The 25736-nt window shown below is 34.5% G+C and overlaps 1 protein-coding gene across 6 annotated transcripts in view; it reads right to left on the reverse strand.

Moving 5' to 3' along the window:
* The window catches only part of LOC106156780 (uncharacterized), a 43427-nt gene that overhangs the window by 9223 nt on the left and 8468 nt on the right, over positions 1–25736 (reverse strand). The window contains exon 4 of one of the 6 annotated variants that reach the window (XM_087005517.1): positions 755–1228. The exons of 4 other annotated variants lie outside the window; for them this stretch is intronic. In XM_087005517.1, the coding sequence (XP_086861643.1) occupies positions 770–1228 (459 nt within the window). In that variant the 3' untranslated portion in view covers positions 755–769. Of the gene's footprint in view, positions 1–754; positions 1229–18954; positions 19405–25736 lie in introns of those variants that run through there. One more of the 6 variants, XM_087005518.1, reaches the window with a different exon arrangement.

Raw genomic sequence — 25736 nt, forward strand, 5'->3', positions numbered from 1 at the left:
AAATTTTCCTGAATGTGGCGTGCGATGTCTAACATTAATTTGGAGCCATTATGTGTTTTATTCAATCATTGTTTTCAAATCCAAATACAGAGTCAAACATAATAATGCTGTTCTGTTGATGATATCCCACCATCCAGTTCTACCACAAGATCTAGGTTACCAATGGAGAGTAGTCTGTATTTAATTGTAGGCGAATTTGAAAAAAATTCTCAAACTTTGCAATTAAAAAAAAGTTGTGTGTAACTACTTTCTTGAAAATGATAAAGAAATGTAATTTCACTGTGATGCAGTTGTTTTTTTATGAAAAAAGACTTGCTTGATTCTGACAAAAAAAAAAAAAAAAAAAAAAAAAAAAAAAAAGAAGAAGAAAAAAAAGGAATTACAGTGCATTTCTTAAACATGGTAACGGCCACTTATTATTACCTTGTAGAAGTAATTACAAAGGGACCTAGGAGTACACACACATGACAAGACATAAATATTCCACAGGATTCATGCAAGAATTTTTCAGTTTATATCAAAACTTAAGAAATAGTAGGTGTGCCCACATGAAAGGTGTTCAACAGTGATCTATACTTAAGACATATACAGCCAAACTGTTATATCAGATTATATGGACATAGTTTAAGTTATCTAATTTTATGTGTCTCTGGTGTATAAAAACTTGATCAGGATGTACTTAATATCCATTTTACTAACACAGTAAGAGAATCTAAAATATGAACATAACTGAAAAAAATCTCTAACTCTTTTGATATGGTAATATTTCTTATATAGAAGCCATTGGATTGGCTGGATTCTTTGGTGTGGTATCCTGGAATTCAAGGTATAGTTTTCTTAAAAAATCTGTGTGGCTCTTTCCAAAATGTTGTTCCACACTATTCATTAAATTTTCCTTCAAATTAACGGCAAGTTTTGAAAAATAATTGTCTTTCAAATAAAACTGCTGTTGGTATTCTTCATACTCAATATAATACAAAGAGTCCTTCACATCCAGAGGCGGTCTTTTCATGAAACATTGTGTGTGATGCCAGGCAACTATTATTCCTAGTCCCATGGCCTGTAGTTCTTCCAAAGCCTGATAAATGTCAGCAGATTTGAATTTCCGTATGAATGCATTTCCTCGGGCTTTGACCAAGCCTCTTACAGGCACAGCTGGTCCTGCATATCTCAAAACTGCATTCATAAGAAGTGCTTTGCTATTACTTGTTAGTGGAGTCGAAGGGAACTGAAAAATATTGTGGTAGAGAAGCTACTGACACAACCATAAGAATTTGAGAGATGCAGGCATGCCTTAGATAATAACAAAACCGTACAAAACTTCAGACAAAAAGCTAATAGCAGTATATTTTCATATAATCTAATTTTATTAACATATTTCATCATTTTTTAGAATCGTATTACTGGAATGAGAAAAAGCTGCCTATTTAGCAATGAGCTTAAAAGATCTCCTCTTTGAACTGGCCAACTGCAGTGTATAAATGCAATATAGACTGGGTTCCCATACCTAGATCAATCTATCAGGATCGATCCATCTCCGAGGGGTTTCTCACTAAATTACTTTCAACTTAAGTGGCTTGGATGTCTGGGACGCCTACTGAAGCTGATAAACTATACTTAATTACCCCCTAGCAGCTTCAGTAGGCTGCTTGACAGACATCTAAACTGCTTAGGCTGATTGCAATTTAGCGAGAATCCCCTAGGAGATAGATCCATCCACAGTTAGTCCGATAGGGTCTGGGAATGGTCCCATAGACTTAAACTTGACAGAAATTATACAAATGTCGACGCAGAGATTGGAATATTATGGATAGAATGGTCAGAAATAATAATGCTAACAGTTTGTAAATATTTGTATTTTCATGCAGAAATAAAGCCACTATTAAACATCAAACGAGAACCAAATGCATTCAGGAATCACTGATGTCAATACAAAATTCTCTAAGATAACTTTTGTCAGATTTATACAAATTGTTTGCTTTTAATGGGGGTGATTTTACAACAGGAGAAAATATCTTCTCTTTTCTTGAAAAATTAACTGAAAAATTGCCAAGAGGAAAGCCATTTTGTTTCAACAAATTGCTTAAACGACAGTGGCACAATAAGCTACCTTTTTACCCCCTCCCCCTCTCCTTTTTTACACATTAATTACACAGCTCAATATCAAAGAGAATATTTTTTTACTATTTCAACAAGAAGAAGATTACATAATTCTTAAAATTCAACTACAAATCATCTTTTAACATTCAAATCAGCCTTCCCTAAATGCACAACAGCACATATCAATCTGTGGAAATAGCACAAATATCATAAACACACATTTGATTTCGTGCACAATTCATTCATACAGACACTGGTGTTGTCAAGACATGAAACACTTATCTACATGAAATTAAATCAATTAGGTCATATAATATGAGACGCTGCATTCTGCCTTGTCTGAACCAGCTAAAGAATAGTAATATTATGAGTTTTCTTCATGTGGTCAAGCATACTTTTGACATGTACAAACAACTGGCCGCATCCTTCAAACTGACATGGAAACTGTTGCGTTGAACAACTGTTCTCCTGTTCAGAGTGAATACTATGCCGTGTCCGCATGTGGGAACGCATGTTATCCCAACGCAAAAACGTATGGCCACAGCCTTCATGCAGACATGGAAATCTCGTCCGTGAACGTTTGTCACGATGGATATCAAAATGCCTTCTTAGGTGGTGAGATTTTGAGAATCTTCTCCCACATAAATGGCAGTGGAAAGGCAAACCTGTGGCACTTTTCTTTCTCTAGAAGAGATAGGGGTTTCGAGACAATGGTGCTTGTCAAAGTACATACAGAAAGCAAGGACAATACGTAGGTGTTCACTTAAGAAATCAAACTTGATTCTCCTTGTTAATAAAAGACAAAGGCCTTGTATGAGGTGTGAATAAACTACACCAGAAAAAAATCAAACAAGTTGAAAATTCATGTGAAAAATGTGAAAAAAAGGTGCAAGTATTAAAATAATATCTTGTTTATTCGCTTGTGTCATATGAAATGAAAGAAATGATACACATCAATCAGTTGTACAAAAGATGAAAATAATGAGGTAAAACATTTTAAAACAACAGCCACCCTCAGGTCCATTTAAAAAAGTTGTTATTCTAATGAGCATAAAATAATTACATACATTCTAGGTGGGTAATGTTTGGTTATATAATGAATTGCAAAATTCACTTTTAACTATGTAAACTTTTGAAGATAAATTAGGTTGATTTAAGAGCTAACCAAATTCTGTTCGATCTTATGTTTATATTGATTTTAAAGAATCTGACATAAAATTTGGATAAAAATGATGGAGCTATTATATCTAAAATACCTTAATACAACATCACTTACTGTTTTTACAGGATAATTTTTAATGAGCGTCTTAAATTATGTAAAAAGATGTGCATAAATTTATCAATGTCAAAAATAAAAAAACCTCTGAACTTGAACATCAATTTTAAAACCACAGAAAAAGTCCCCTGGTTAGGCATGTCTAGTCCACCATCTCTAACTAGTCTAATTGTGAAAATTTTTCAGATGAGTCCTCTTAAAATGCCTTCGCATGCTGTCATAGGACAGATATCTCTGCACACACCCCTGCACTGGGCACTGATACATTGGCCTCTCTTTCATTGCCTGGTGTACACTCATGTGGCGCACCAAGTGGTGCCGTAGTGCAAACCTCCGCTGACATTGCTGACACTGGTGGTAAAGGAATACCTTTAAAAAAGAGACCCTACCCTTAATAACAGACAGGACTTAACACCTGGCAATTAAAACAGTTTAAGAACAGGAAAAAATCCAAATAAACATATATTTCTAAAGCATACTGGTTATTTTGAGGGCTTCTCTAAACTACCTTAGAGACAGCTGATTTAGATAAGCGACTGTCCTCATCTAACATCAAGACTTGCATTACAATTTTTCTTTTGAATGTGTTTCTATGGACTTGATGGATCTCCAGGAAGAAGAAGATATTTGTGCCCCACTTAGTTAATTCTTAAAACATTTCAGGTGTTCACTGATGTTCAAATCAACAAGTGGTGTTTGTGTTTTAACTGCTTTACTCAGTAAGCTATCCATGATAACAATATTTATTACAAGACCATGCTATTTGCCTTTTTGGAGAAATCTTAAAAAGGATATGGAAAATGCCACTAATCAGTGGCCTACCTTCATACAGAAAGATTTGGTTAAGAAGATTCTGCTACTTGGGTAAAATAATTTTAGAAGTTCACAAGAACAATTTTGGAGAAAATTTATTCTGAGATGAAATATCAAAATAATTATTATTCATTCCAGCTTTTTGGTGCTTCTTTTTACACAATCTAAATTACAAAGATTTATTTAAAAAAAACACTATTTTAGTGAATGTTTCACTGATGCTGAGGTCAGGCTATTTCTCATGGATGAGACATGTACAGTAGACACACACACACACCACATACTGTATGAGCAGTTGGAATCTTTATGATAGCATGACTGTTTGCAATAGGTCAATGAAACATGAACGAACCATGAGTCTCGGGGCAAAAGAAATCTGAATTCAGCAAGAATCTGAATTATCTCATGCTATTTAAAAAACAGAATTATCTTTAAGTGTGATAAAAATTTGATCCAATGCAGAGTGGACTCCTGTCTCAAAAGCAAGTGTTCTTCTCAGAAGTTGGACTACTTGAATCCCTGTAATCCTTCAGTTTCTGAACCAACAATGATGTTAGAAGCTACAAATTCATCAGTTTCCTTCTGGAGAAGCAGATTCCTTGAAAGAGGTAAAACAGAAGGTAAATGACTTATGAACTGAGGAATAATTTCAAAAATACTGTTTATAATGAAAAAGACTTGGGAGATCAAGTGTATGATTTAATTACTAAATGCCTGATACAGCAGCAAACATCACAAAACATTAGAAATTTCCTTAAAAACAATAATTTTCTCAATCAATATCTCATTCTGAATTCTACGCTTTTTAGAAAAACTTATAAAATGCTACCAATTTTATTTACTGATGTGGAATTTAATGAATTCACTTGGAAGAAGGTTCCAAATGTATACCTGAGATGAAGTGTTCGGATGTGGACCTTCAGATTATCTTTTCTCTTGAACATACTATGGCAGATGCCGCACCTAAAGCGGAGACTCGTGTGCTGTTCTTGCATGTGGCGTTTCAGGTCCATTTTGCGGTTGAGTCTTATGTTACAAATACCACACTCAGTGTCTATTAGGGCCTGGCAGAAAGACAGCTGTGAATGGAATGGCTAATATGGACTATCTAATTCATTTTCTCTTTGAAAAAATGTACAAGTCCAGTTCCTGTAGGTTTCTATACATGGTGCTCACCAAGACCAAGTCACATTCAGTCACTCAGTAGTGATCATATTTTCAGACACAAGGGTAATAGAGGAGGTAGAGAGAGGTGAGAAGTTTGGTTAGCTTTATATTTTATTAAGACAACAAGTACAAATAAAATTAAACGTACTTCATGCATTATATGCCTAAGCACCACCAAAAATATACACACGTAAAATAAATCCTGATATCCTACAGTTAATCCAAGATCTAATTAGCATGATTATCTTCAGAGCAGAGCCTGTGTAAAAACTAAGCTATCTGGGTCATCTATTAGCTCAACAACATTATTTTTAATTCAGAACAAGAGAGAAAGAAGTTATCTTTTTTGAACCACTATAATTCCAGTTCCCATGCTGGCTTAAAACAAGTAATATATTAAAATATATTAATATTATTATTATCATATGCACACATACCTAAATAAAGCTATGACAATAAAAACAAGACTATCACCAAGCCTTTCAAATGTCACGTCAAACCCATCTTTAAAATAGTAACAAGCTTCTGGTGGTTCCTACTTGTGAACTGTTCTTATGTGATTTTTAAGATGATCTTTACGTTTAAAGGCATGGTCGCATATGTCACATGTGTAACGAATGGCGGTGTGTTGTTCCTTAATGTGACGGCTAAGATCGGCTCTTCTGCGTACAATTGTACTGCATACTGGACATTCCACGGTACTTCCCTAATAAAATATGAATTGTTACTAAAATTCTTGATAAATAATTTGCTATCCTTATTTTTACATAAAAGAGTATTTTAAATTATCAAAACAGAAAGGTGTTCACCAGTGCTCACTTTTTTTATTATTATTACCATGATACATGATAATGCGCACAATTTTGGTGTGAAATATTTTTTATTATTATTACCATAATACATGATAATGCTCACAATTTTGGTGTGAAATATTTACAGAAACCTTTAAGCTTGAGGAGTTAAGAAGTAAAAATGCCATCTGTTGGACATATAAATAGTCTTAATAGTAATGCAGAACATATACCAATAATGACAACACTATACACATATAAACCAAATCTACTTGATTGTACAAATATCTTTAATTAAACTTTCTGCTTTCATGCAATATCAGTATACAAATTGTTACTGTCTTCCCTTCATTATTTACAACACAGGGGTAAGATACATTGTGAACAAAATGACACCATTTTTAATCTAAAATCAGACCACATGGATGTACACTTTATATAAACAAATATCAAACCAATTTTCTTCTTTCGTCTAAAATATACGGGAAATTCAAGACAACATTAATCATTGTAAGTCTCGTGGTCTTATTTTCTTAGGATTTTACCTCATGAGATGGTTACAAAATGGTTTTCTTTCTTTGTTATAATCTTTTAAAATTGTTGTTTTCAAAATTGATACTATTTGATATGAAAACATATGTTTCTCCTGGTCATGTTAAACTTAATCAAATAACATTTTGAAATGTGTTTTTTTCTAAAATTCTAGGATATGGATGACATAATTGATGAATTTTAATATCAAATCAAGTAAGTGTTATTAAACTTCATGAACAATTTAATCAGTGCATTCATCTTTCTCTTGATCAGAGACGATGATGTAAAAGGCATTGTTTCCATGGTGAGAGGAAATGTGCCTTGTCACATTCTCTTTACGCTTATACACGCGCTGACACGCAGCGCATTTGTATCGCATCACACTGTGTTGCTCCTGGATATGCCGTCTAAGATGGGATGCTCGCTTGAACATTCTATCGCAGAGACAGCATGCATGCTGCAAACCCAAAAAAGGAGCATCAAAAATGACCAAATATTTATAGTTTTAACTTCTCAAAGAAAAAAAATAATTAAAAAGGATTTCAAGACCACTCCTAACTGCTTACAGGTGTTCACCATTTTTGCATTTTATGTCTCAGGACTTCATCTGAAGCACCTTTCCACTAAAATCTCAGAGTTTAAAACAGCTCAATTATAATTTTTATGACTACTTTTATATAAATATTTTTACCAAAATTATGATTACATTTGCTTAAACAGCAGATGAAATTCCAATCAGAACCCTAGCAATAATAGCTATAAGCAGAAACAGGTATTTAATTTGTTCTGTATCTGTGTTTTTTTATCTTGTACAATACAAATATGAAGAGATAGGAAAGCATCCTTTTATATATGTGTGTGTGTGTGTGTGTGTGTGTGTGTCATGAGAATTAGAGTGTGAGCACAATGTTTTTCTCGGATTTCTTTTTCCTTATCTTGCAGTTATCAAAAATATTTAAAATACGTTTGATTAGCTGCTGCAGTCTGTAATTTTTCCTAAATGAATAAATAAAAACTGTCCAGAAATCTGTCATTTTTTCTTCCTTGGCTTAGGAGTTTCATTGCCCTTGCATTTTGAAGATGTTTGATGGAGCCGCAGGTGCTGCAATCTTTTAAATGTTTTTCCACACAAGGTACAAGCGTGCATTTTCCCCATTGTGTGCTGTTCTCTCATATGCCGTCTGACAGAATCCTTGTTGGTGAACACCCGGTGGGGACAGTAGGGACAATATGTCAGACCTCGATGGTATAACTGTAATGGTGGATAATTTCGTTGTGTAAAAATACGACAAAAATAGCCTATGCCCAGTGCAACAGGGAAAATAATGAAAACTTTTGAGGGTGCAACTGTCACATCAGTAACAGAATGTGACTGCAGCTTGAACTCTTGAATTGTTCAATAAATTTTTTTCATTCCGTGTTACATCACCAAAACATCTTTATGAAGCACACACGAAATCATGATCACATATAATGTTCAATTTCAACAGTTACACCCTTTGTCTACAATCATTATTTGGGTCCATTTCAAGGCATTCCATGCAAGCTAGCTCACAGGTGTACCAAGATCATTGGAGAGGGAGAAAACTAAATGGTATTCATTGATCCATTCGAGTGAGGCAATATATAGTCAGAATTAATATTGTGCAAACCTGGATAAAATATTCCAAAACTCTTTTTGCAGCTTGCAATTTGACATTTGATGGAGATCTAGCAAACAAGATTTTAGGAAACTTTGAAAGCTTTTATTCTATTACAAAGTAAGAAGTATGCCTTTTACAGATAGAAAGGATTGAACAGAAGTACATCAAGCCCAGCATACCAAATCTTTAGAACTTCTTTAAAAAAAAAAAAAATTAATCAGTGATCATTTTAAACACGAGGTTATTTATTTCTAAGGCCTATTTTAAATACCAGTTATAAACTGTTTTAAAACTCATAATGATTTAAACAGCAGATAGACCCTTATTTATATTTTAGAAAATATCAAATACCTAAATAAAAATATTATATTGATTCAAAAAGTGAAAATAAACACAGAATTATTCTATACCAATATTCTCTCCATCAGGTCTTTTAAATTTCACTTTCCTCCAGAATTATTTCTCTATAACACAATGTGACTTGTACTGTGGGCCATGTGTATTAGTAACATGGTAATGTGCGTGTGCTTTTCGTTTGAACTCCTTGCTGCAGATCGTGCAAATAAACCTCCTTCCGCTATGCTGCTCCCTGGCATGTCTCTGGTAACCTTGACAACTCATGAAGCTTCTGCCACACAAAACACAGACAAATTCGTTCTTATCTGTTAGAAAATAATGCCCAGACATCTGGAAGAACCAGTAAATAAAGACATTCTCTGAACATTGTCATTTCCCTTTTTTTTTTTGCATCATGTACAAATTTTTAAGGTTATGAAACCAGAAGAATTCAAGATTTTTCCCCAGCAGTACTGAATAATAACAAGGATGATTAAAAAGATGACAAGCTGTAGGTGCTTCTAAGTGGTTTATCATATACTCAAAGGAATAATAAAAGTCTACACAAAATATCTATAATAGAGCTCTGTCAACCCTTTGATAGTCTGGGGAATAGTGCTTTAAAAAATTTGGAAATCTTATTGATATAAAATTTCTCTATGTACATGTTGTTTGAGATCATGACATGTCTGATAAATGCCTTTTTACATTAGCCAGTTGTTCTAGAAAATGTTAACAATTTAAACCAAATCAACGAAGTTTTGGTGAAAAAATAGACCAAAGGCTTAGACATATAATCCAGCTTATTTTCCTTGTTTCTTTTAAATTCAAAATAAAACTGGGGCAGTTATAAGGTAGGTGCAATTCAATCATCATTCTGTATTGCCTGTCTGGGATTTGACCACATATGGGCCTCATGAACAATAATTGCCATTTGCGATCACGAGCCTCACGAGTGCAAATGCCCAAATGAACAACTCAAATCACAATTTCCTGGCACAAACTTAAAGCTAGTGGCCATCTTTTTACTGCATTGAAATGGAGCTTAGTTGCGAGTCAGAGTAGTAATCTATGCATGCTTTCAGGTGGAAGATAGAGCACAGTTTCTTGTCTAAAAAGAGAGATTAAGGTATCAGCCAAAGCTACGATCACTGCCTCACTCAAATTGTTCATACTCTGGCTTATGGTTTCACTGCTAGATGTTACGAGTTGTACATGTAAAATACACAAATCACTTCACATGACTTTTCAGGTTGTTCACATTAATGCAGGTAACAGTCAACTAAACAGAATAGCAGTTGTGGCCATGTCTAGGTTTTAGACACTTCTTTGGTAAGGTTTTCTAGAACCCCAGATGTCAGCCATGATTATGCACTCATAATTATTATATCTTCAACTTCTTTCCATTATAACATATGGCTTTAGGTTTAGCCCCCAGTCTTTAAAAAAGAATATTTTTTTCTTTTAACTGCCTTAATAAATGCTTCTACAGAAACATTTTATAATGAGCTGGATAAATAACTTTTTCCTCTTTAATGCATATAAAACAAACTTTATTTCCTTATTCAAATAACAGCAGTGTTAAAACATTTATCAGTGATAATTTTTCTACACAGCTTTTCAGTCTTTATCTTTTCATATAAAAAAAGACATTTCTACAAATAACCCCATTTTTCTTATGATCTCCTACAAAAGATGCCTGTACTAGGAAAGTTAATTTTTGTCCACTTCATCTTTTAAACTGATTAATCGAAATAATATCATGTTTCTAATTAAGAGAATCCAAAAAATAAAGTTCATGCTTACTCATCTATACTTTATATATGTAGTTGTCTTTCTAGACAACTAGACAAGTAGCTGGTTACCTAGAGAGGTCACTAAGGAATAATATAAGTTTTTCATACCTCCACTGCATTTTTCACTGTTTTATTATGACATTTAGAGTTAACTACCTCACCACAGAAAGAATAACCTAACCTAGAAATGTGAGCTATCTCCTTGAATTTCAGCCAAACAGATTTATCTTAAATACTGCAAATATTGTAAGATCTCTTGTAAGTTAAGTGTAGTGTAGCAATAGTTGTCTCTAGTACCTGAATTAATGTCGCCTGCTAAATTAAGCCATGTGGGACATGCTGATTGAATACAACCTGTTCAAGGTTTGTGAAATTTATGGTGCAAGTGATGGGCAAAAATGCTTGCAAAATATCAAAATTGTATATATTTTTTTAAATCATTATAATAATTAGAGAAAATATACAGGAAAAAACGAATGAACCTGGGATTTGAAAATTGGATTTGTAATATGATTAGTGAAAATTATTAAACACAAGCAGATATATTTTCATACCCTTAGCTTATAGCAAACCTGGGCGAAGGCCTTCATCAGACATATGATCCAACTACCAAGCTAACAAATATTTTTGCTCTTGGATTTGTATTGATCACTAGTATGCAAGTCCGTGAGACCAGAAACTGATTCAAGACTATGACCTAAAATCGTGACATGGATTTTTAGAAATAGGTCAAATATTCAGATTTATAAATGGATAAAAAAAAGGGAGTATTTATAACATTGAGAATCAGTAATTGTTTTGAACTGCCTGCAAGCCTATGTTCAGCTATGTCAGTATACCCACTGCCTAGTAAAACTAATACCCTCTCCCCCCACTTTTTTTTAAATTAGCACAGAAATCTCTGATTTGGTAGTTCACAAAATATATGGCAATCATTTTGTGTTGGTAAGTAAATGAAAGTAAATGAAGCAAGTTTCACAAACTCCTGTAGTAATTTGGGTCATAATTTGAAGTGAGAGCTCAGCAATTCAGTGTAGGTTCCATATGGCTGTATTCTGGGTGATTCTTTGCTATGTGTTCAAAAGCATAATGCCTTCTCGTAAACATTTTGGTGCACAAAGGACAGCAGTATCTCCTGTTTGTGTGTACCTCACGCACATGCCTCGACACCTCATTACGACGATGGAAAACTTTCCTACAGTGAGGACAGGTTCTGTTACTCTCGCTACCTACAGCAAGCTGAAAAAGGAAATTCCTCCAGTATGATTCAATATAAAATGAACTCTACAAATTTCCTGTCTAATATAAGTGTTCACTGGGTTGAAAGACATATGATTTTAAATATTTGAGGACTGGGTGTTCACATTTCTTCACTCAACAATGTGAAAAAGAGTAACATCCACAACTATTACTAGTAATGGTATGAAATTTCCACACAACTTAATATTTTTTATGTATATAGAAACACACAAGGTACATCACAACAACTAAATGTTTAATTGTTTCAGTTCAAAGATTTTGCAGAAGTATCATAATTATCCCGACTACTAAACGTGTTATCAATTTTGGGAGTTGTGAATATCAAAATATTCTTTGACAATTAAACACAAGTATTCTCACAGTATCACTTCTATGCTGTACACTGCAGTACTAGCAATTGTAGAATTAACTGATTTTGTCTCACTTCATCATAACAAATATCATTAATGGGATTTAAAGAGGATCTTTGATTTTGATCGTGTTATTACTTCCACTTCTCCCCAAATATCATAACTTAATACCTATATATTATCTCTAATACCCTCACAATACATGATAATCAATTTTTACGTTTATCATTTTGACAGAGGAGAAATAAAAACACCTTTGGAATTTGGAAAGTTTATTAATTTGTTCTTAAAGTGTAATAACCATATTATATATTCAAATGCCCAAATAAAGACACTGTCACTTCTCATCTTTTCAAGAACAAAAACTGATTTTTGTTCCAACTTTTTAAAATTGAACTATATAGAGTATTCAAAATTAACAAACAAATAAAATTGCAAAAGGAGAAACGCAAAACATATAAAATTATGCAATAGGTATTCTAGAATATATGAACAATTTAGCATCTGTAACATATATATTTTCGGAAATCCAACTGCTTATCACTAAAGCTTGATACTGCTACCTGCTCCTGTGAGAAACCGTCATCTACAAAAGATTCCTTGCTTAAAAAAATATGCTAGCTGTATTCATGAAACTGTTTCAATTATAAAAAACCAAAGCATACCTAAATATATATATATATAAATAACACCAACAGACCAAAATCATTTGTTTTTAGCACTTGTTTGATCAGAAATGACCAGAGGCCATTGAAAACACTTTGACAGCAAACTCCTTTTTATTTTTGTTCTTCAGTTTCAGGGGTACACTGATGTACTGCTAAATCCCGCTTAAAAGTTTTTTTGCACACAAGGCACTGATATCTCCAGTCTTTGTGAATGTCCTTCATGTGCCGTGCCAGGTTACTGCGTCGAATTAACTTCCCACAATGCTTGCAGATTTTCATTTCCTTTGGAACAATGTCCTTGGAAAAAAAAAAAAAAAAAAAGCAAATTTGCTGGATAGTTTCCCAGTCCAAAAATATAAGAAGTGACCACAACATGAGGTTGCAGGGAAACACTTCACCACAACAGAGACTTCAAAAAAGTTCCTAGTGCATAAACAAATGAGACAAAAACCACAATTTATGAAATCTGACCTAAAGATGCCTTGAGATGCTCACAGGTTTCACGTCATATGCAACAACTGACTGAATACATAAGAACACAAGATATCATTCATCAAAGATGGTAATCAGATAAAAATTCATTGTAAAAAATCTTATTTTCCATGTTTACCATCCACTACAGGCAATGATCAAGACTCCATTCCCGATTTATCTACATGTTTAAGGAGAAGAGAATGGGATCTATTCAGATTACAAAAATATAATATTTATAGTTAAGAGAATGGAAAAATTCCTCCTTAAATCTTTGAAATAAGCAAAACAAAATTTATCCACAAAGTAATTAGCGAAAGTCGACCTAAAATTTTCAAACTTTGTGCCACCTGCTCTCTGAGCTTAAGTAAAAGGTTTCTTTAAGAAACCCTCAAACAGAATCACTGTGGAACGAATCATGGCAAGTGCCTCATGACCCATGTAAATGCTAACTGCAATGTCAGCACAAATTCAAACAATCAAATCTTTCTAAAAAATATGGACCTCCTGCCTTTCTTTTCAACTAAGTTTGGCCATCAAAATTAACTTGCAAAGTCTTTACATCAAAAGTCAAATGGGACAATGCCATCATATTGTAACTGGCTCCAAACTCCCTTGAAAATTACAGTCTCCATGTATAGCTGCAATATGCTTTTGAGCATAATCTCTCCTCATGAAAAGTTTATCACAAACGGGGCACTGGAACCTTCGTCCACCATGTTTTTCTTTTATGTGCCTGGATAATTCCGTGGGCCTCTTGAAAGAACGGAGTACTGGGCAGTGTGGGCAGACATTGCGCCCTGATGACTACAAAAATAATCACATATGTATGAATCTCACAAACTGTTTTGCTGGGGATATCTACCTAGCTATGTCAATACTATATGTAAGCATATAAAAGCAAAGGAAGTGTCCATCTTTTTGGGGCACTGCTCACAGATGTTCAGATCCCATTTTGCACACCACTGTTCACATTTCGCAAGGGAGAGGTTATTTGTGTTATCAAAAATCTATAGTTTATGCTCAAGGTTATTTATTTCTTAAAACATTTTACCAATAATAAAATAAAACAAAAGATGTGTACTACCATGTTATAATGCATCAGACATCATTTTATTTTTCTAACTATTTAAATCTCTAATTCTATATTCACTATTCTCCTTTGAATATAAGGTAACCTCTACATAGTTCTGTGTTTCACCATGCACTTTAATAGTGTGTTCAGCAGCCATATTCTTTCTCTTGAATAGCTTAAAACATGTGCAACACTGGTATCGACGGCCCTGGTGCATTTCCATTTGGTGGCGATTACGTTCACAGGAGCTCTTGAAGGTTTTGCCGCAGTCTGGACACTTGGCTAGCGCCACCTACAAGTGGAGAGGAAGAGTTCCCACATGATAAACACTTAAGTTGAAGATAATAACATATTTCAAGACTGCTCTTCAGTGATCACCACTGTATATGGGCCATGTTCTGAGACATTGTGGGCCTCCTTCAAATGAAGACGCGTTAGATGTTTGCGCTTGAAAATCTTGCCACAAATTGTGCACTTAAACCTACGGCCCATGTGCTTTTCTCTGACATGGCGAAAGTAGTTGCCTTTGTTGAAGCTCTTTTTACACTCTTCACAATAGTATATTGAGTCCGTTGTATCAATCTGAAAGTTGCAAAATCACTAGAGTATCTTAAAATTAATGTTAAAAAAGGAAATGGAAATATGTTAGCAAACAGCTTCAACAGGTCTTCACTGGTGTTCTTTACCGTATATAGAAAATTCTGCAGGACCCGTCTTACTACTTACTATTACTAGACAGCAACAAAGTTAGAGCATCTTTTTTAAAATTAATTTGAGCTCATTTTGTAGATATTTAATTTGTAGATTATTTCCATCACTTTTATAAGGTTTCCTGATGTTGGAAATTATGTTTTTCTACTTTCCCGTTCAAAATCTTACAGAAAAAAGTCAAGGTAATCAAGTGTATATATCCTCTTTTAATATCATGGTGTTTTTTCACTTAATTCTGTTGAAAATGAATGTTCCTGTCCATTTATAGTTTCTATGAGGTCATCCTCATTTCTACAATGTTCGAGCTGTAAATGTTGTTGTGCTTTATGTTTGCGTTTAAATTCAACTTGACACAACAGACATTTGAATCTCCGTCCTAAATGTTTTTCTTTCATATGCCTGCTGTATGACTTCATAGACCAATAACTGCGATTACACTCCACACAAATATATAGGCTCTGAAATGTGGAACAATGTGGAATGAAATGTCAAATGGCTAACTAGTCTATCTTGAAATGACACTTAGGAGTATTATAACTAAATTCTCCAGGTATTCACTGGCCAACTCATTGTCACAGCTTTTGAATTAACCTACTCGTTCTTAAAGGAACTCATGGACACGAGTCAAGGTAGCATACCGAAATATTCTGACATCTAAAAATGGATTTGTAATGTCAAAACAAATACTATTCAGTTCATTTTCACCCATCATTCACCAATTTGGCCAAATGGTTATATATACAACTCAAACAAAATGTATGCTAGTACAAACCCAAACTTAAAATCCATGGTATCTTAAAACTTCCATGATTCCAACCAAAGTAAAACAAAAAATATTTAACTGGCTTTATTAAATTATCATTTTTATTACCATGTTATTGGGTTTTATGAAAGTAAAAGTTACATATGATATAAGTATTAATAATAAAACTGAAGAAAGCTGTAAAGTACTGTATATCAATGTACCTAAATTCTGTCCACAACAAATCTGTCAATCTATTTAAATACAATGAAAATACCACATTTTTACATTTCCAAATTATTCAGGCTAAACAGTAGAACGTGGAAAATTTAAAACTTAACAACTTAAAGGAAGTTTAGTAATGTACACACACTATTCTTATCAAGTCATATCTCAAAAGCAAGGGGATTTTCAGTCATAAAATTCTGTAGCAGTCTTGAGCACATCACAATGCTCCCAGACATCATTGTATTGCCTTATATAAATCTTATGCCTGCTCTGCAAGTGTCTTTCCACGTATTCCAACCTTTTGAACATACGGTTGCAGTGAGAGCACGAGAACCTGCGTCCCATGTGGACTTCTCGTATGTGGCGCACTTTTGCAGTTGCTGAGAGAAATACCTTTGGGCATTTTGAACACTGGTGGGCTGTTGTCCTCCGTGGTTTTAATGCAAGGGTCTGAAAGTCATTTTGCAAATAGTTTCTTTAACTTGTATGCAACTCCTGTTTATATGATCACATCTCGGTTTCTTTCTAAATACCCACTTATCATGAAAATCATGTTTAAAGACTACATGTAGGTCAACTGATCTGGTTAATATCAGAGAAAAACTGACAAGAAGTTGATCCTGGCTTATAGTTACCCTAGGTAGGCGTTCCATTGAAATATGTTAACTCGTGTCACAGGTGTTCAAGGTCAAACTGACTTAACAGAACACACTTATTTTTAAAATTAAGTAAAGAAACAAAGAATACAAAAACCAAGCTCTTTGAGTTCCTTTTTTTTTTTCACAAAACAAAACAAAGCAGTGTATTATTGATTGCACATCATCTTAACATCACACATGCACATACTAGCACGCACAAACATTCTAAACTTAATAACACAAAAACAGAAGATAGTTTTACTTAAACATCAGAAACGTAACACACAAAATAACACTGCCCTAAAATGGACATACAAATAACATGAGCACCACTGTATGTTTATTGCAGCTTTTACATTAAACATTACAGAACACAAACCTTTTTGTAGAATCTGGACAACAAGGATTTAATATCTAATAGCTATGCAAAAACACACATATATTATAACAGGCAATTTTTTAAAAGATTAACCTGAACTTTTGTAAACAATGTTCATAAAGCTTTTCAATATTTAATCTCGGAGTAACAAAAGTTTAGAAGTGTCAAAAAAACTTATAACTCATGTCACATAATATTAAGTCCACTAATTATATTGGAAATATTCTATCAATGTTTAACCAAATTCATCTTCAAATAGATTGTTTCGATTCAGAATACCTGTATTTAGAGGAGATGGACATATTTTTTTAATGCCAGATCTACTGTTAGGCTGACCCCAAGTAGGGGATTCATACCTAGGTCTGCATATGCTTATCTTTAAAAATGATCAAACATGAATAAATATTTCTAGTAACCTACAATGAGCCTTCTTGTAGTGAGCCAAATATGAAAACTTTTGGATTTTTCTCAGTGCTCCTATTTGTGTTTTTTCTCACAGGGTTGAAAACTGCCTTCAATGTCTTTGTCACCACCAGTTTTTTACCATAAAATATGACAGATGTATCATCTTATTGTCTGCTGCTGGGGGGCATCTGGTACAGTGTATTCAAGACTGGTATGTTCTAATGCCTGTCTGGCTGTCACTTTAATAGAATGACAACGTTCCAAATGCTTCACAAAATATTCTAATCTGGTTAATTTTTCACTGCAATGCCTACAGCTAAAACGCTGCTTGAGGTGAACTTCTCGATTGTGCCGCCTCAGGGCATGCTGATAGGAAAATGTCTTCTGACAAGTTGTACATTTATAAGTTCCTCTGTCATTGAATCTCTACAAAATAAAATTGAACATGTTGGATGCTGACTTGCTGAGGAACCAGTGGTTGTTCATTTTATCTCAAACAGTGCAGGTCTTAACAGAAACTCAAATACGTTTCTAAAATGGTTGCAAAGAAGTGCTGGCTGCATTTCAAATTAAGTAGCCCTTCAGTTTAATCACAAGGTATTCCATAGTGTTCACAGGTTGTGTTTTGATAAAAGCTGTCACTGACACTGTATATTCTAAAGAACTTTTTGAAAGCTACTGTGCCAAGCACTGTGCCATGATGGTGCTTTTTCAAGTGTTCACAAAATGTATAAGTTTGGTGTGCATTACTGCAAGTGAATCTCAATTACGGTACTTCAAAGCTTTTTGGAAGGAGGATTCTACACAATGAAATGAAGTTTCTTCAAATATCTTTATTAACTGAATGCAAGCCTTTACTGGCCATCTGTATAGGGGGTTTGAATTTGGTATATCTCTCTTTCTTTAAAAGAAATTTAAAAGAAAATATAAATTTAAATTGCAGAAATGTATCACTACCAAGGGGTACTTAAGCAATCCACTCTGACACAAAGGTGCACGAAGAGATGAATTCCACAAATTAGTATGCAGAAGAGATGTTCCTGATAAGCTTTGCCATTACCAATGACAAAAACCCCCATGACTGATTATCTGTATTTCTCAGTGGTACACATATATTCTAGGTTGTACCTTCTCCCAAAATCACAACCTCCATATGATTTAGTGCCTCCTTGTAGTTGTGCACCTGGATTCCATGTTGCACTTTCAGGTGCTTGTAGAAATACTCTGGCCTTGTCTGCAGCTGATCGCAATACAGGCACTGAAATCTCCGCCCCAAATGCACCTCTCTGTTATGCCTCCGCAAAGCATCGGAGTTAAAAGTTTTGTTGCAGATTTTACAAGGAAGCCGTTGCTGCTGTCCCTGCATGTGTACAAAGTATAGAAGACTTCATTACTTGGAAAACAAGTTCACACACGAGGATCGTACATGCTTATGCAGATCCCAGGAAGTAGATTTGAACTCAAAATGAGAAACTCAAGAAGTAGAAAAAAGTTATGAACACAGACATAACTATCAATAGTCATATTGTCACAGGTATTCAATGGTTGTCACTTTTATATATGAAAATAAAAATAACTTAAAAAAATTACATTGTTCCCTTATCTTTTGAGGCATTATTTTGTTCTGTCTGATTTCCCTTGGTGATTTCATGGGGATTTGTGTCTGTTTGTGATTGATCCAACTCCTCCCCAGTAATTAGGGCCCCACTGGTTCCACCTGCCCCCCTAGGATCCCCATCACCCTCCCCCAAATCAGATTTTGAACTTTGCGACATAACAGACTGGATGTAACACCTTGTCCCACGCTTGTGTTTCAACACATGATCTTTTCTGTAAAACAGTTTACCACAAATGTCACAGGCAAAAGTGCGCTGCAAGTGAATATTCATGTGGCGCTGGAGATGATGGCGATGAATGAAACTCTTGGGACAAAGAGTGCACCTATGCCTTGGCCTGGGGTCTAATAGGACTGGCCCCCGAGGAAATACTACGTCCAATGCCCATCCCTCATAACCAGAGTACTAAAAATAACAAAAGGGAGTCAGGGACTATAAATCTATGAGCAAGGTTATTTTAAAAAAACAAAAAAACAAAAAAAAAAAAAAAGAAAAAAGAAAAAAAAAAAGCTGACATACTTCTAAGCTTCAATATAAATGGCAGGTGCTCACAGATTTTAAACATTTTATTTGTAATCAAAGAACATAAGTCACACATAAAAATATTGCAATTAAGTATTTTCCCCTGTCCTATTTAAGATTTAAAGAAGACACAAGACCATTTGAAGCATAAGAAAATTTATGTCCACACCTATATTTAAGAATATTGGCCCCAAATATAATATTGAATCAAAAGGCAACAGAGATGTACCTGTATCAATATAAAAAGAAATATCATAAAAGAGAGACAAAAAAGCTAAATTCTCCTCATCAGGGTTAATGCATAAATCTACTCGGGAGATATTCCAAGAAAACATTACTGATAATGCAATACCAGAACCTCCAGGTTGATAAAGAGATGGTTTCTACACATTCTATACAGGTTTACAGTGGTTTGTATCCATCATCAATCCATCATTAAAATTAAGGAATTACACTGTTATGTAATACAATTTATTTAGTTTTCAATTACATATCTTAATCTTCAGTTGATAGTTACACCGAACACCATCGGTCTAAGTGGATCAATCCAACTCAGCACTGAGCAGGGATCCTTGCTGAGTGCAATCAGCTTAACGCACCTCCTCCTGGCCTAATGTAGATAACACAAAAGCTGGTGATTCTGCGAATATGTTGGTTAAGCTGGTTGAACTAAGCAAGAGTCCCTGCAGAGTTGGGTCGATCTAGGTAAACTGATGGGTGTCTATAGGCACGGGGTCTAGGACTGCTAAGAATCCCTACGTACTGGTGGGCTAGCACTGTAAATATGCCTTGCACATTAGTCATCTGATTCCCATTCCCAGTTCTGTTTATTGGTGTCCATCTTCTTGCAACTTTCCTTATGTACCCTAGTTACATGGCGCACCAGGTTGTCTTTTCTATAAAATGCACGGCCACAGTTTTCACATATGTATTTCTGCTGTTTGTGGACATTCATGTGGCGAGAGAGAATGGTTTGCTGTGCAAAATGTTTCCCACAGTGAACACACTGGTACCTAACACGACCACCAATATTTATACAAAGCACCGATCCCTTTTTTCTGCCCCTTTTGCTCCAAAACCAAGTCTGAAGTGGGAATAAAATATATTGCACTGAGTGTGAAATGAAGCAGCCTAGGCAGGTTTTGAGAGAGAGAGAGAGAGAGAGAGAGAGAGAGAGAGAGATTTTGAGTGGCAAATCAATCTTTTTAAAATTCAAAAACTGCCTGTGCTCACAAAAAGTTTCAGGTGACAAGAGTTATTTTATTATGTTAACACTCATTACATAAGTACTGCAGGGGACCAGTTTCTTTTTTAAGGGGGATTTGGGAGTGAAAATAATCATCAATATTAAGAGGATGTCGTTTTTTTTTTATTATTTACGGTCTTCCTTTCACAGAAGAAGATACTCCAAAAATTTCATTTATTTTCCCATTTCCCTATATCTTCATCTGATTCGATTCAATAAAATATAGACAATAAGAACATTAGGTTAATTTATTTGAAAGAAATTAACAATAAACATCAGTTTAAAGATTACTTATATATTTATTTTGTATCAATTAAATATAGCAGCTTACAAATATAAAGGTTGAAACTGGGTAACAAGTCACATTATAAGGTTTCACATCTTTTTTTGTGTATTTTCATATGTCCTATCAAGACATCTGAGCGCAAAAACCCTTTTTGGCAAATGTCACACTTATAGATCTTTTTTTGTAGATGTATATTGACATGCCTCATTAAATGTCCCTTTTGAGCAAAATTTTTAGGGCAGTGGGGACAACAGTATCTTCCAGAGATAGAACTTGCGGATTCCTCTTGTGCAACCTAATACAAATAGCAAATAGTGACTTGAAGAGCTCTACAAATAACTATTCAATTAAGAACTAGTACTTCAAGAACAACGTTTTTATTATTTCCAGAACTTGCCCTTATGAAATTTCAAAATTTAAGTTACACTGAAAATGCTACTGCTTGCAGATCTGCAACCAAATGGCATGCTGGATACCCAAGTGCCCTACTTCCACTTGTCACTCAAAACAATATGACCTTTCACCTGAGCATAACTCATTAAATTTAAAACTGATCAAACTGAGAAGATTAGAGTACAATTCTCCCCTTTAGGTGTTCACCAGGTCCTTAGTGTGACCCTTTTGGGGTAGGAAAAATATTTTTGTGCTTATATCTCTGGTGGCTGAGTAAAGTGTCTGTCCGGGAAAATGTCTTCCCACAGAGATAACATGGATAGGTTTTCTCCAGGTGAACATTCATATGCCTGGTTAAGTGACTTTTCTGACCAAAACTTTTCCCACAATAAGAACAGACGTGTCTTCTAGCATTTAATATTCCGTCTTCAGTTACCTGACAATGAATAATATTCACTATAATTTCACTACATTTAACCTTTTGAGGCAAGATTAAAATGTTTTTGATCAAATATAAATATTTTGCTTAAAACTAGTGCTTCACAGGTGTAAGTCCTTCATACATAAAATGCTTCATATTTAAAGAAACTGCTTTTGATAGAAAATTCACCCACCCAACTCTGATTCTGTAAGTATACAAGCTATTACTAAATGCCAATACAAACATAACTAAAATATTATTCAACAATTGTAATCACAAAGGTGAAAAAACAAGTCCCTATAGAAGACCTGAAAAACAAAAGTACATTTCCTTTACCTCCAGAGGTCAGTAATAAAAAAATTCACTTTGCTTTTAATTCAATCTTAATACATGTGGAGAGACCCTTCAGTCCCCAGAACTGTGGTAACATAACTAAATAAATTAACAATAACAAAAGACTGTCCAAAAATGTATCCTCAAAGTAATTATAGAGATTTATCTCCAAACAAATATCCTTATGGCTGGGTAAGTGACATTCTGAGCAAGATCATTCATCAAAGAACGACAGGTATTACAAGTTATACAGCAAATTTCACAAATATACAGAAAAAAGTTTCTATCACATTTTGCCAAAAAAAAAAAAAAAAAAAGAAATCTTTTCATTGTAGAGTAACTGTTTTGTAACACAAAGCTTTGTAAACTTAAACTATTTCAGTACCATTGTCCAAGAACTGTTACAAAAATCCCTAAACCACATAAGTCATGTGCTTCAAATCAAATGCAACATATCCCACGCACAAAATTATTAATTGTGAAAGAAGAAGCATTTTCTTAAGTTGATCCTGAAAATGGTTCTCAGATGAACCCCTTGGCTCCGAGGACCTCATTTCTGTGTTTTCCCCTCTGGTGACTTAACAAGTTATCTGTTCTGTTAAAACTTTTCCCACAGAAGGAGCATGGGTAGGTCTTAGCAAGGTGAACATTCATGTGTCTGTTTAAGTGACATTTCTGCACAAAACTTTTCCCACAAATGGAACAGATGTGTCGCTTGCAGCTTGAATTTTCTTCTCCAGCCACCTAGTAACAATTTTTTTTCAATGTATCTCGACAGTATGTTTTATATTATTTTAAGGCTGTCTGTGGTCCACAGGTGTTGGCTTTTCAGTCACAAATTCAAGAAAAATGCATTAGATTTCTTTGATTGTTTCAACGATGAAAATCCAAAATTTGAGTTTCCTTTTTTTCTAATGGACGAGGATATGAAAAATCTTTAGTTTTACAACAATAAGGAAGCTTTACAACTATTTTCTGTGAAAAATTTTTCTTAGAATGATTTCCTAGAAAAATTACTTTAACCATGCATTATTTACTGGACATGGTTCACTTTCACATGGGACTTCAGATTGTCCTTTCTATTAAACACCTTCCCACAATGTTCACATGGGAACAACTCTTGGAAGTCGCCATGTAGCTGCATATGGCGTTTCAAATTACGAGGAGAACTGATCCACTTATGACAGAGATGACACTCCACCTTGCCTTGCTTGTTCTGAAAAAGGTGACCAGGATTTAGGATAAACTATGGTACAATTGTTCATTGGTATCCACTGTAAGTTTTTTGCATTTACATTACGCTGCACACAGGTAGAGGACTGTTGTCGACGGACCACCAAATGCCTTCACAAGCGTGTCCAAACAATTTTTTTGTCAAATCTCTTTCATTACAATTTGAAACAGCCGGGTTGGCAATCTTGCACAATTGCACCACTCAGCTGTCAACATCAGAGATTGAACACAACTGGTGTGCAATTAACACTCAATTTGTCTCAAAACATATCTTTAGCCATAGAGCCTCTCTTGTTTGCAATATTTACCCAAATCACTCTAGCTAGCAACTTATTAAAATTTTCAAAGTAAATATTTGGTTTCATTAGGAAAATGAAACTTACTATCATGGTCTTTCTCACGTCTCCTTAGATCATCACTCTTGAAATTTTCTCCAAAATATTTACACACTTGCCCATCATTACCTCAGACAAGGTTAGTTCATTTGTTCACAGCATTATGCAAAAGTAATGGGCAATTTTCATGAAGTTTTCAAGGAAAGATCACAAATTTGTACAATTAATTGATTAAATAATTAATGTTTAATTGTTACTTATTTGTTTTGGCAGAGGTCTGCCCTGAGCGCCTTTCTAGTTGTACATTTTTTTATTTCATGTTAAAATTTTTTGTGAAAGGGTATCCACATATTCTACAAAGGAACCTCCGAGTCTGGAATAAGTAAAATATTCTCTTTTTGTGTTTTTATTGACATGGATGCACCAAATTTCCAGCAGTATAAAGCAATTGTAAAACATACCAACAGGGAGACTTCAGAAATTGTATCACAAAGAAAACAGAACTTGAAAAAGTCATATCCAGACGAAATCTGCAGAGCTGCCATTTACCACCTAACTCCTCTGGTTTGCTACAAATTTTTTCTTCAAGCAAGCAATCATGTGTCTTTTTAAGTTATCCCCGCGATTAAATGTCCTGCTACACTGAGAACAAGTCAGCAGAGTCTGAGTAGTGTGGTTTTTTACGTGCCGTTTCATGTTACTGGGACAGGTGAATGCAACATCACAAATATTGCACCTGTATTCTGGCTTTCCATGCTGTGACACCTGAGATACAAAACAGTGCAAAGGTAGAAAATGGATTAAAATAAAACAAAGACAAATGTGCGACGGGGAAAAACTCCAATTTTAATTTTTTGTTGTTCTTCTTCTACATTATTTTTGTATCGTGAGTCAACTTCTGCTTGCCTGTTTGCTAGTGCTCCCAGTGATTTTAAGTGTCAGCTTCAACATATCCCATCACTTCCATGACATTATAGCTTTTCATTGTAAAACAAGTTTAAAAATAATTTTCAATGACACTTATTGTTAACATCGTAACAGATGGTCAATAAATAAATTTTCTCCTGCTGCAGTCCAAACCACAAATTTTGATTTAAAAAAAAAATTAGGTCCACTTTATACTAGAATGATACATGGAATGCTCGTTTTTATGAGCCTTCATATGCTGTGTCAGCACATCACTCCTATAGAAAACCTTCCCACATGTACGGCACTCATACGTCCTTTTCCAGTGAATATTCATATGGCGATATAAGTTACTTTTATTGACAAAACTCTTGTTGCAAGCCAAGCACCAGTGTTTTGAACCCACTGTTACCCATGTTGCGGAACCTGCAGCTGAGCCTTTTGTTTCTTTTCTCATCATCTAAAAGGAGCAAATGGACAGCAACTTTGGAACTTGATCAAAGATGGGAGCATAAACAGAGATTCCAAACATACTATCATGCAGTTAAAGTTTGGAAAGTGATATTTCTGAGTAGGTTTTTTTTATTGGAGGGGCATCAGTACGTGCTATTTTAGACATGGTGTTCAGAATTAAAGATTTCTTTATCCAAGCAGCCACCTGCCAAACCACTTTTCTATAATTAAACAGTTTCCTTTTTTTTAAAAGCATTTTGGCAGTTATCACGACATGGTGAGATTTTTCTGATGACTTTTTACATGAGCATTCATGACATCTCTTCTATGAAATGCTGCCCCACATTTTAAGCAAACATGTTTTCTTGGTTCGTGGGAGTGCCGATGTCTTATCAAACTGCGCCGATGTACAAAACATCTTCCACATTCCTCACACTCATGTTTTGTCTCCTCTCTGCCTTGAAACAAATCCAGCCATGTTGAACTGGACAAAGGGGTATCAAAACCAGGTACCTATGTAATAAACATTAATTCACTACAGATTCTTGTGTACTTAGTTACTCAAATGAGAGACTTCTGCAAAAACAGCACTAAATATTGTATGTAAAT

Source organism: Lingula anatina, chromosome 2 (assembly GCF_051362555.1).
Source record: "Lingula anatina isolate TDL-2025a chromosome 2, LinAna3.0, whole genome shotgun sequence".
NCBI lineage: Eukaryota > Metazoa > Brachiopoda > Lingulata > Lingulida > Lingulidae > Lingula > Lingula anatina.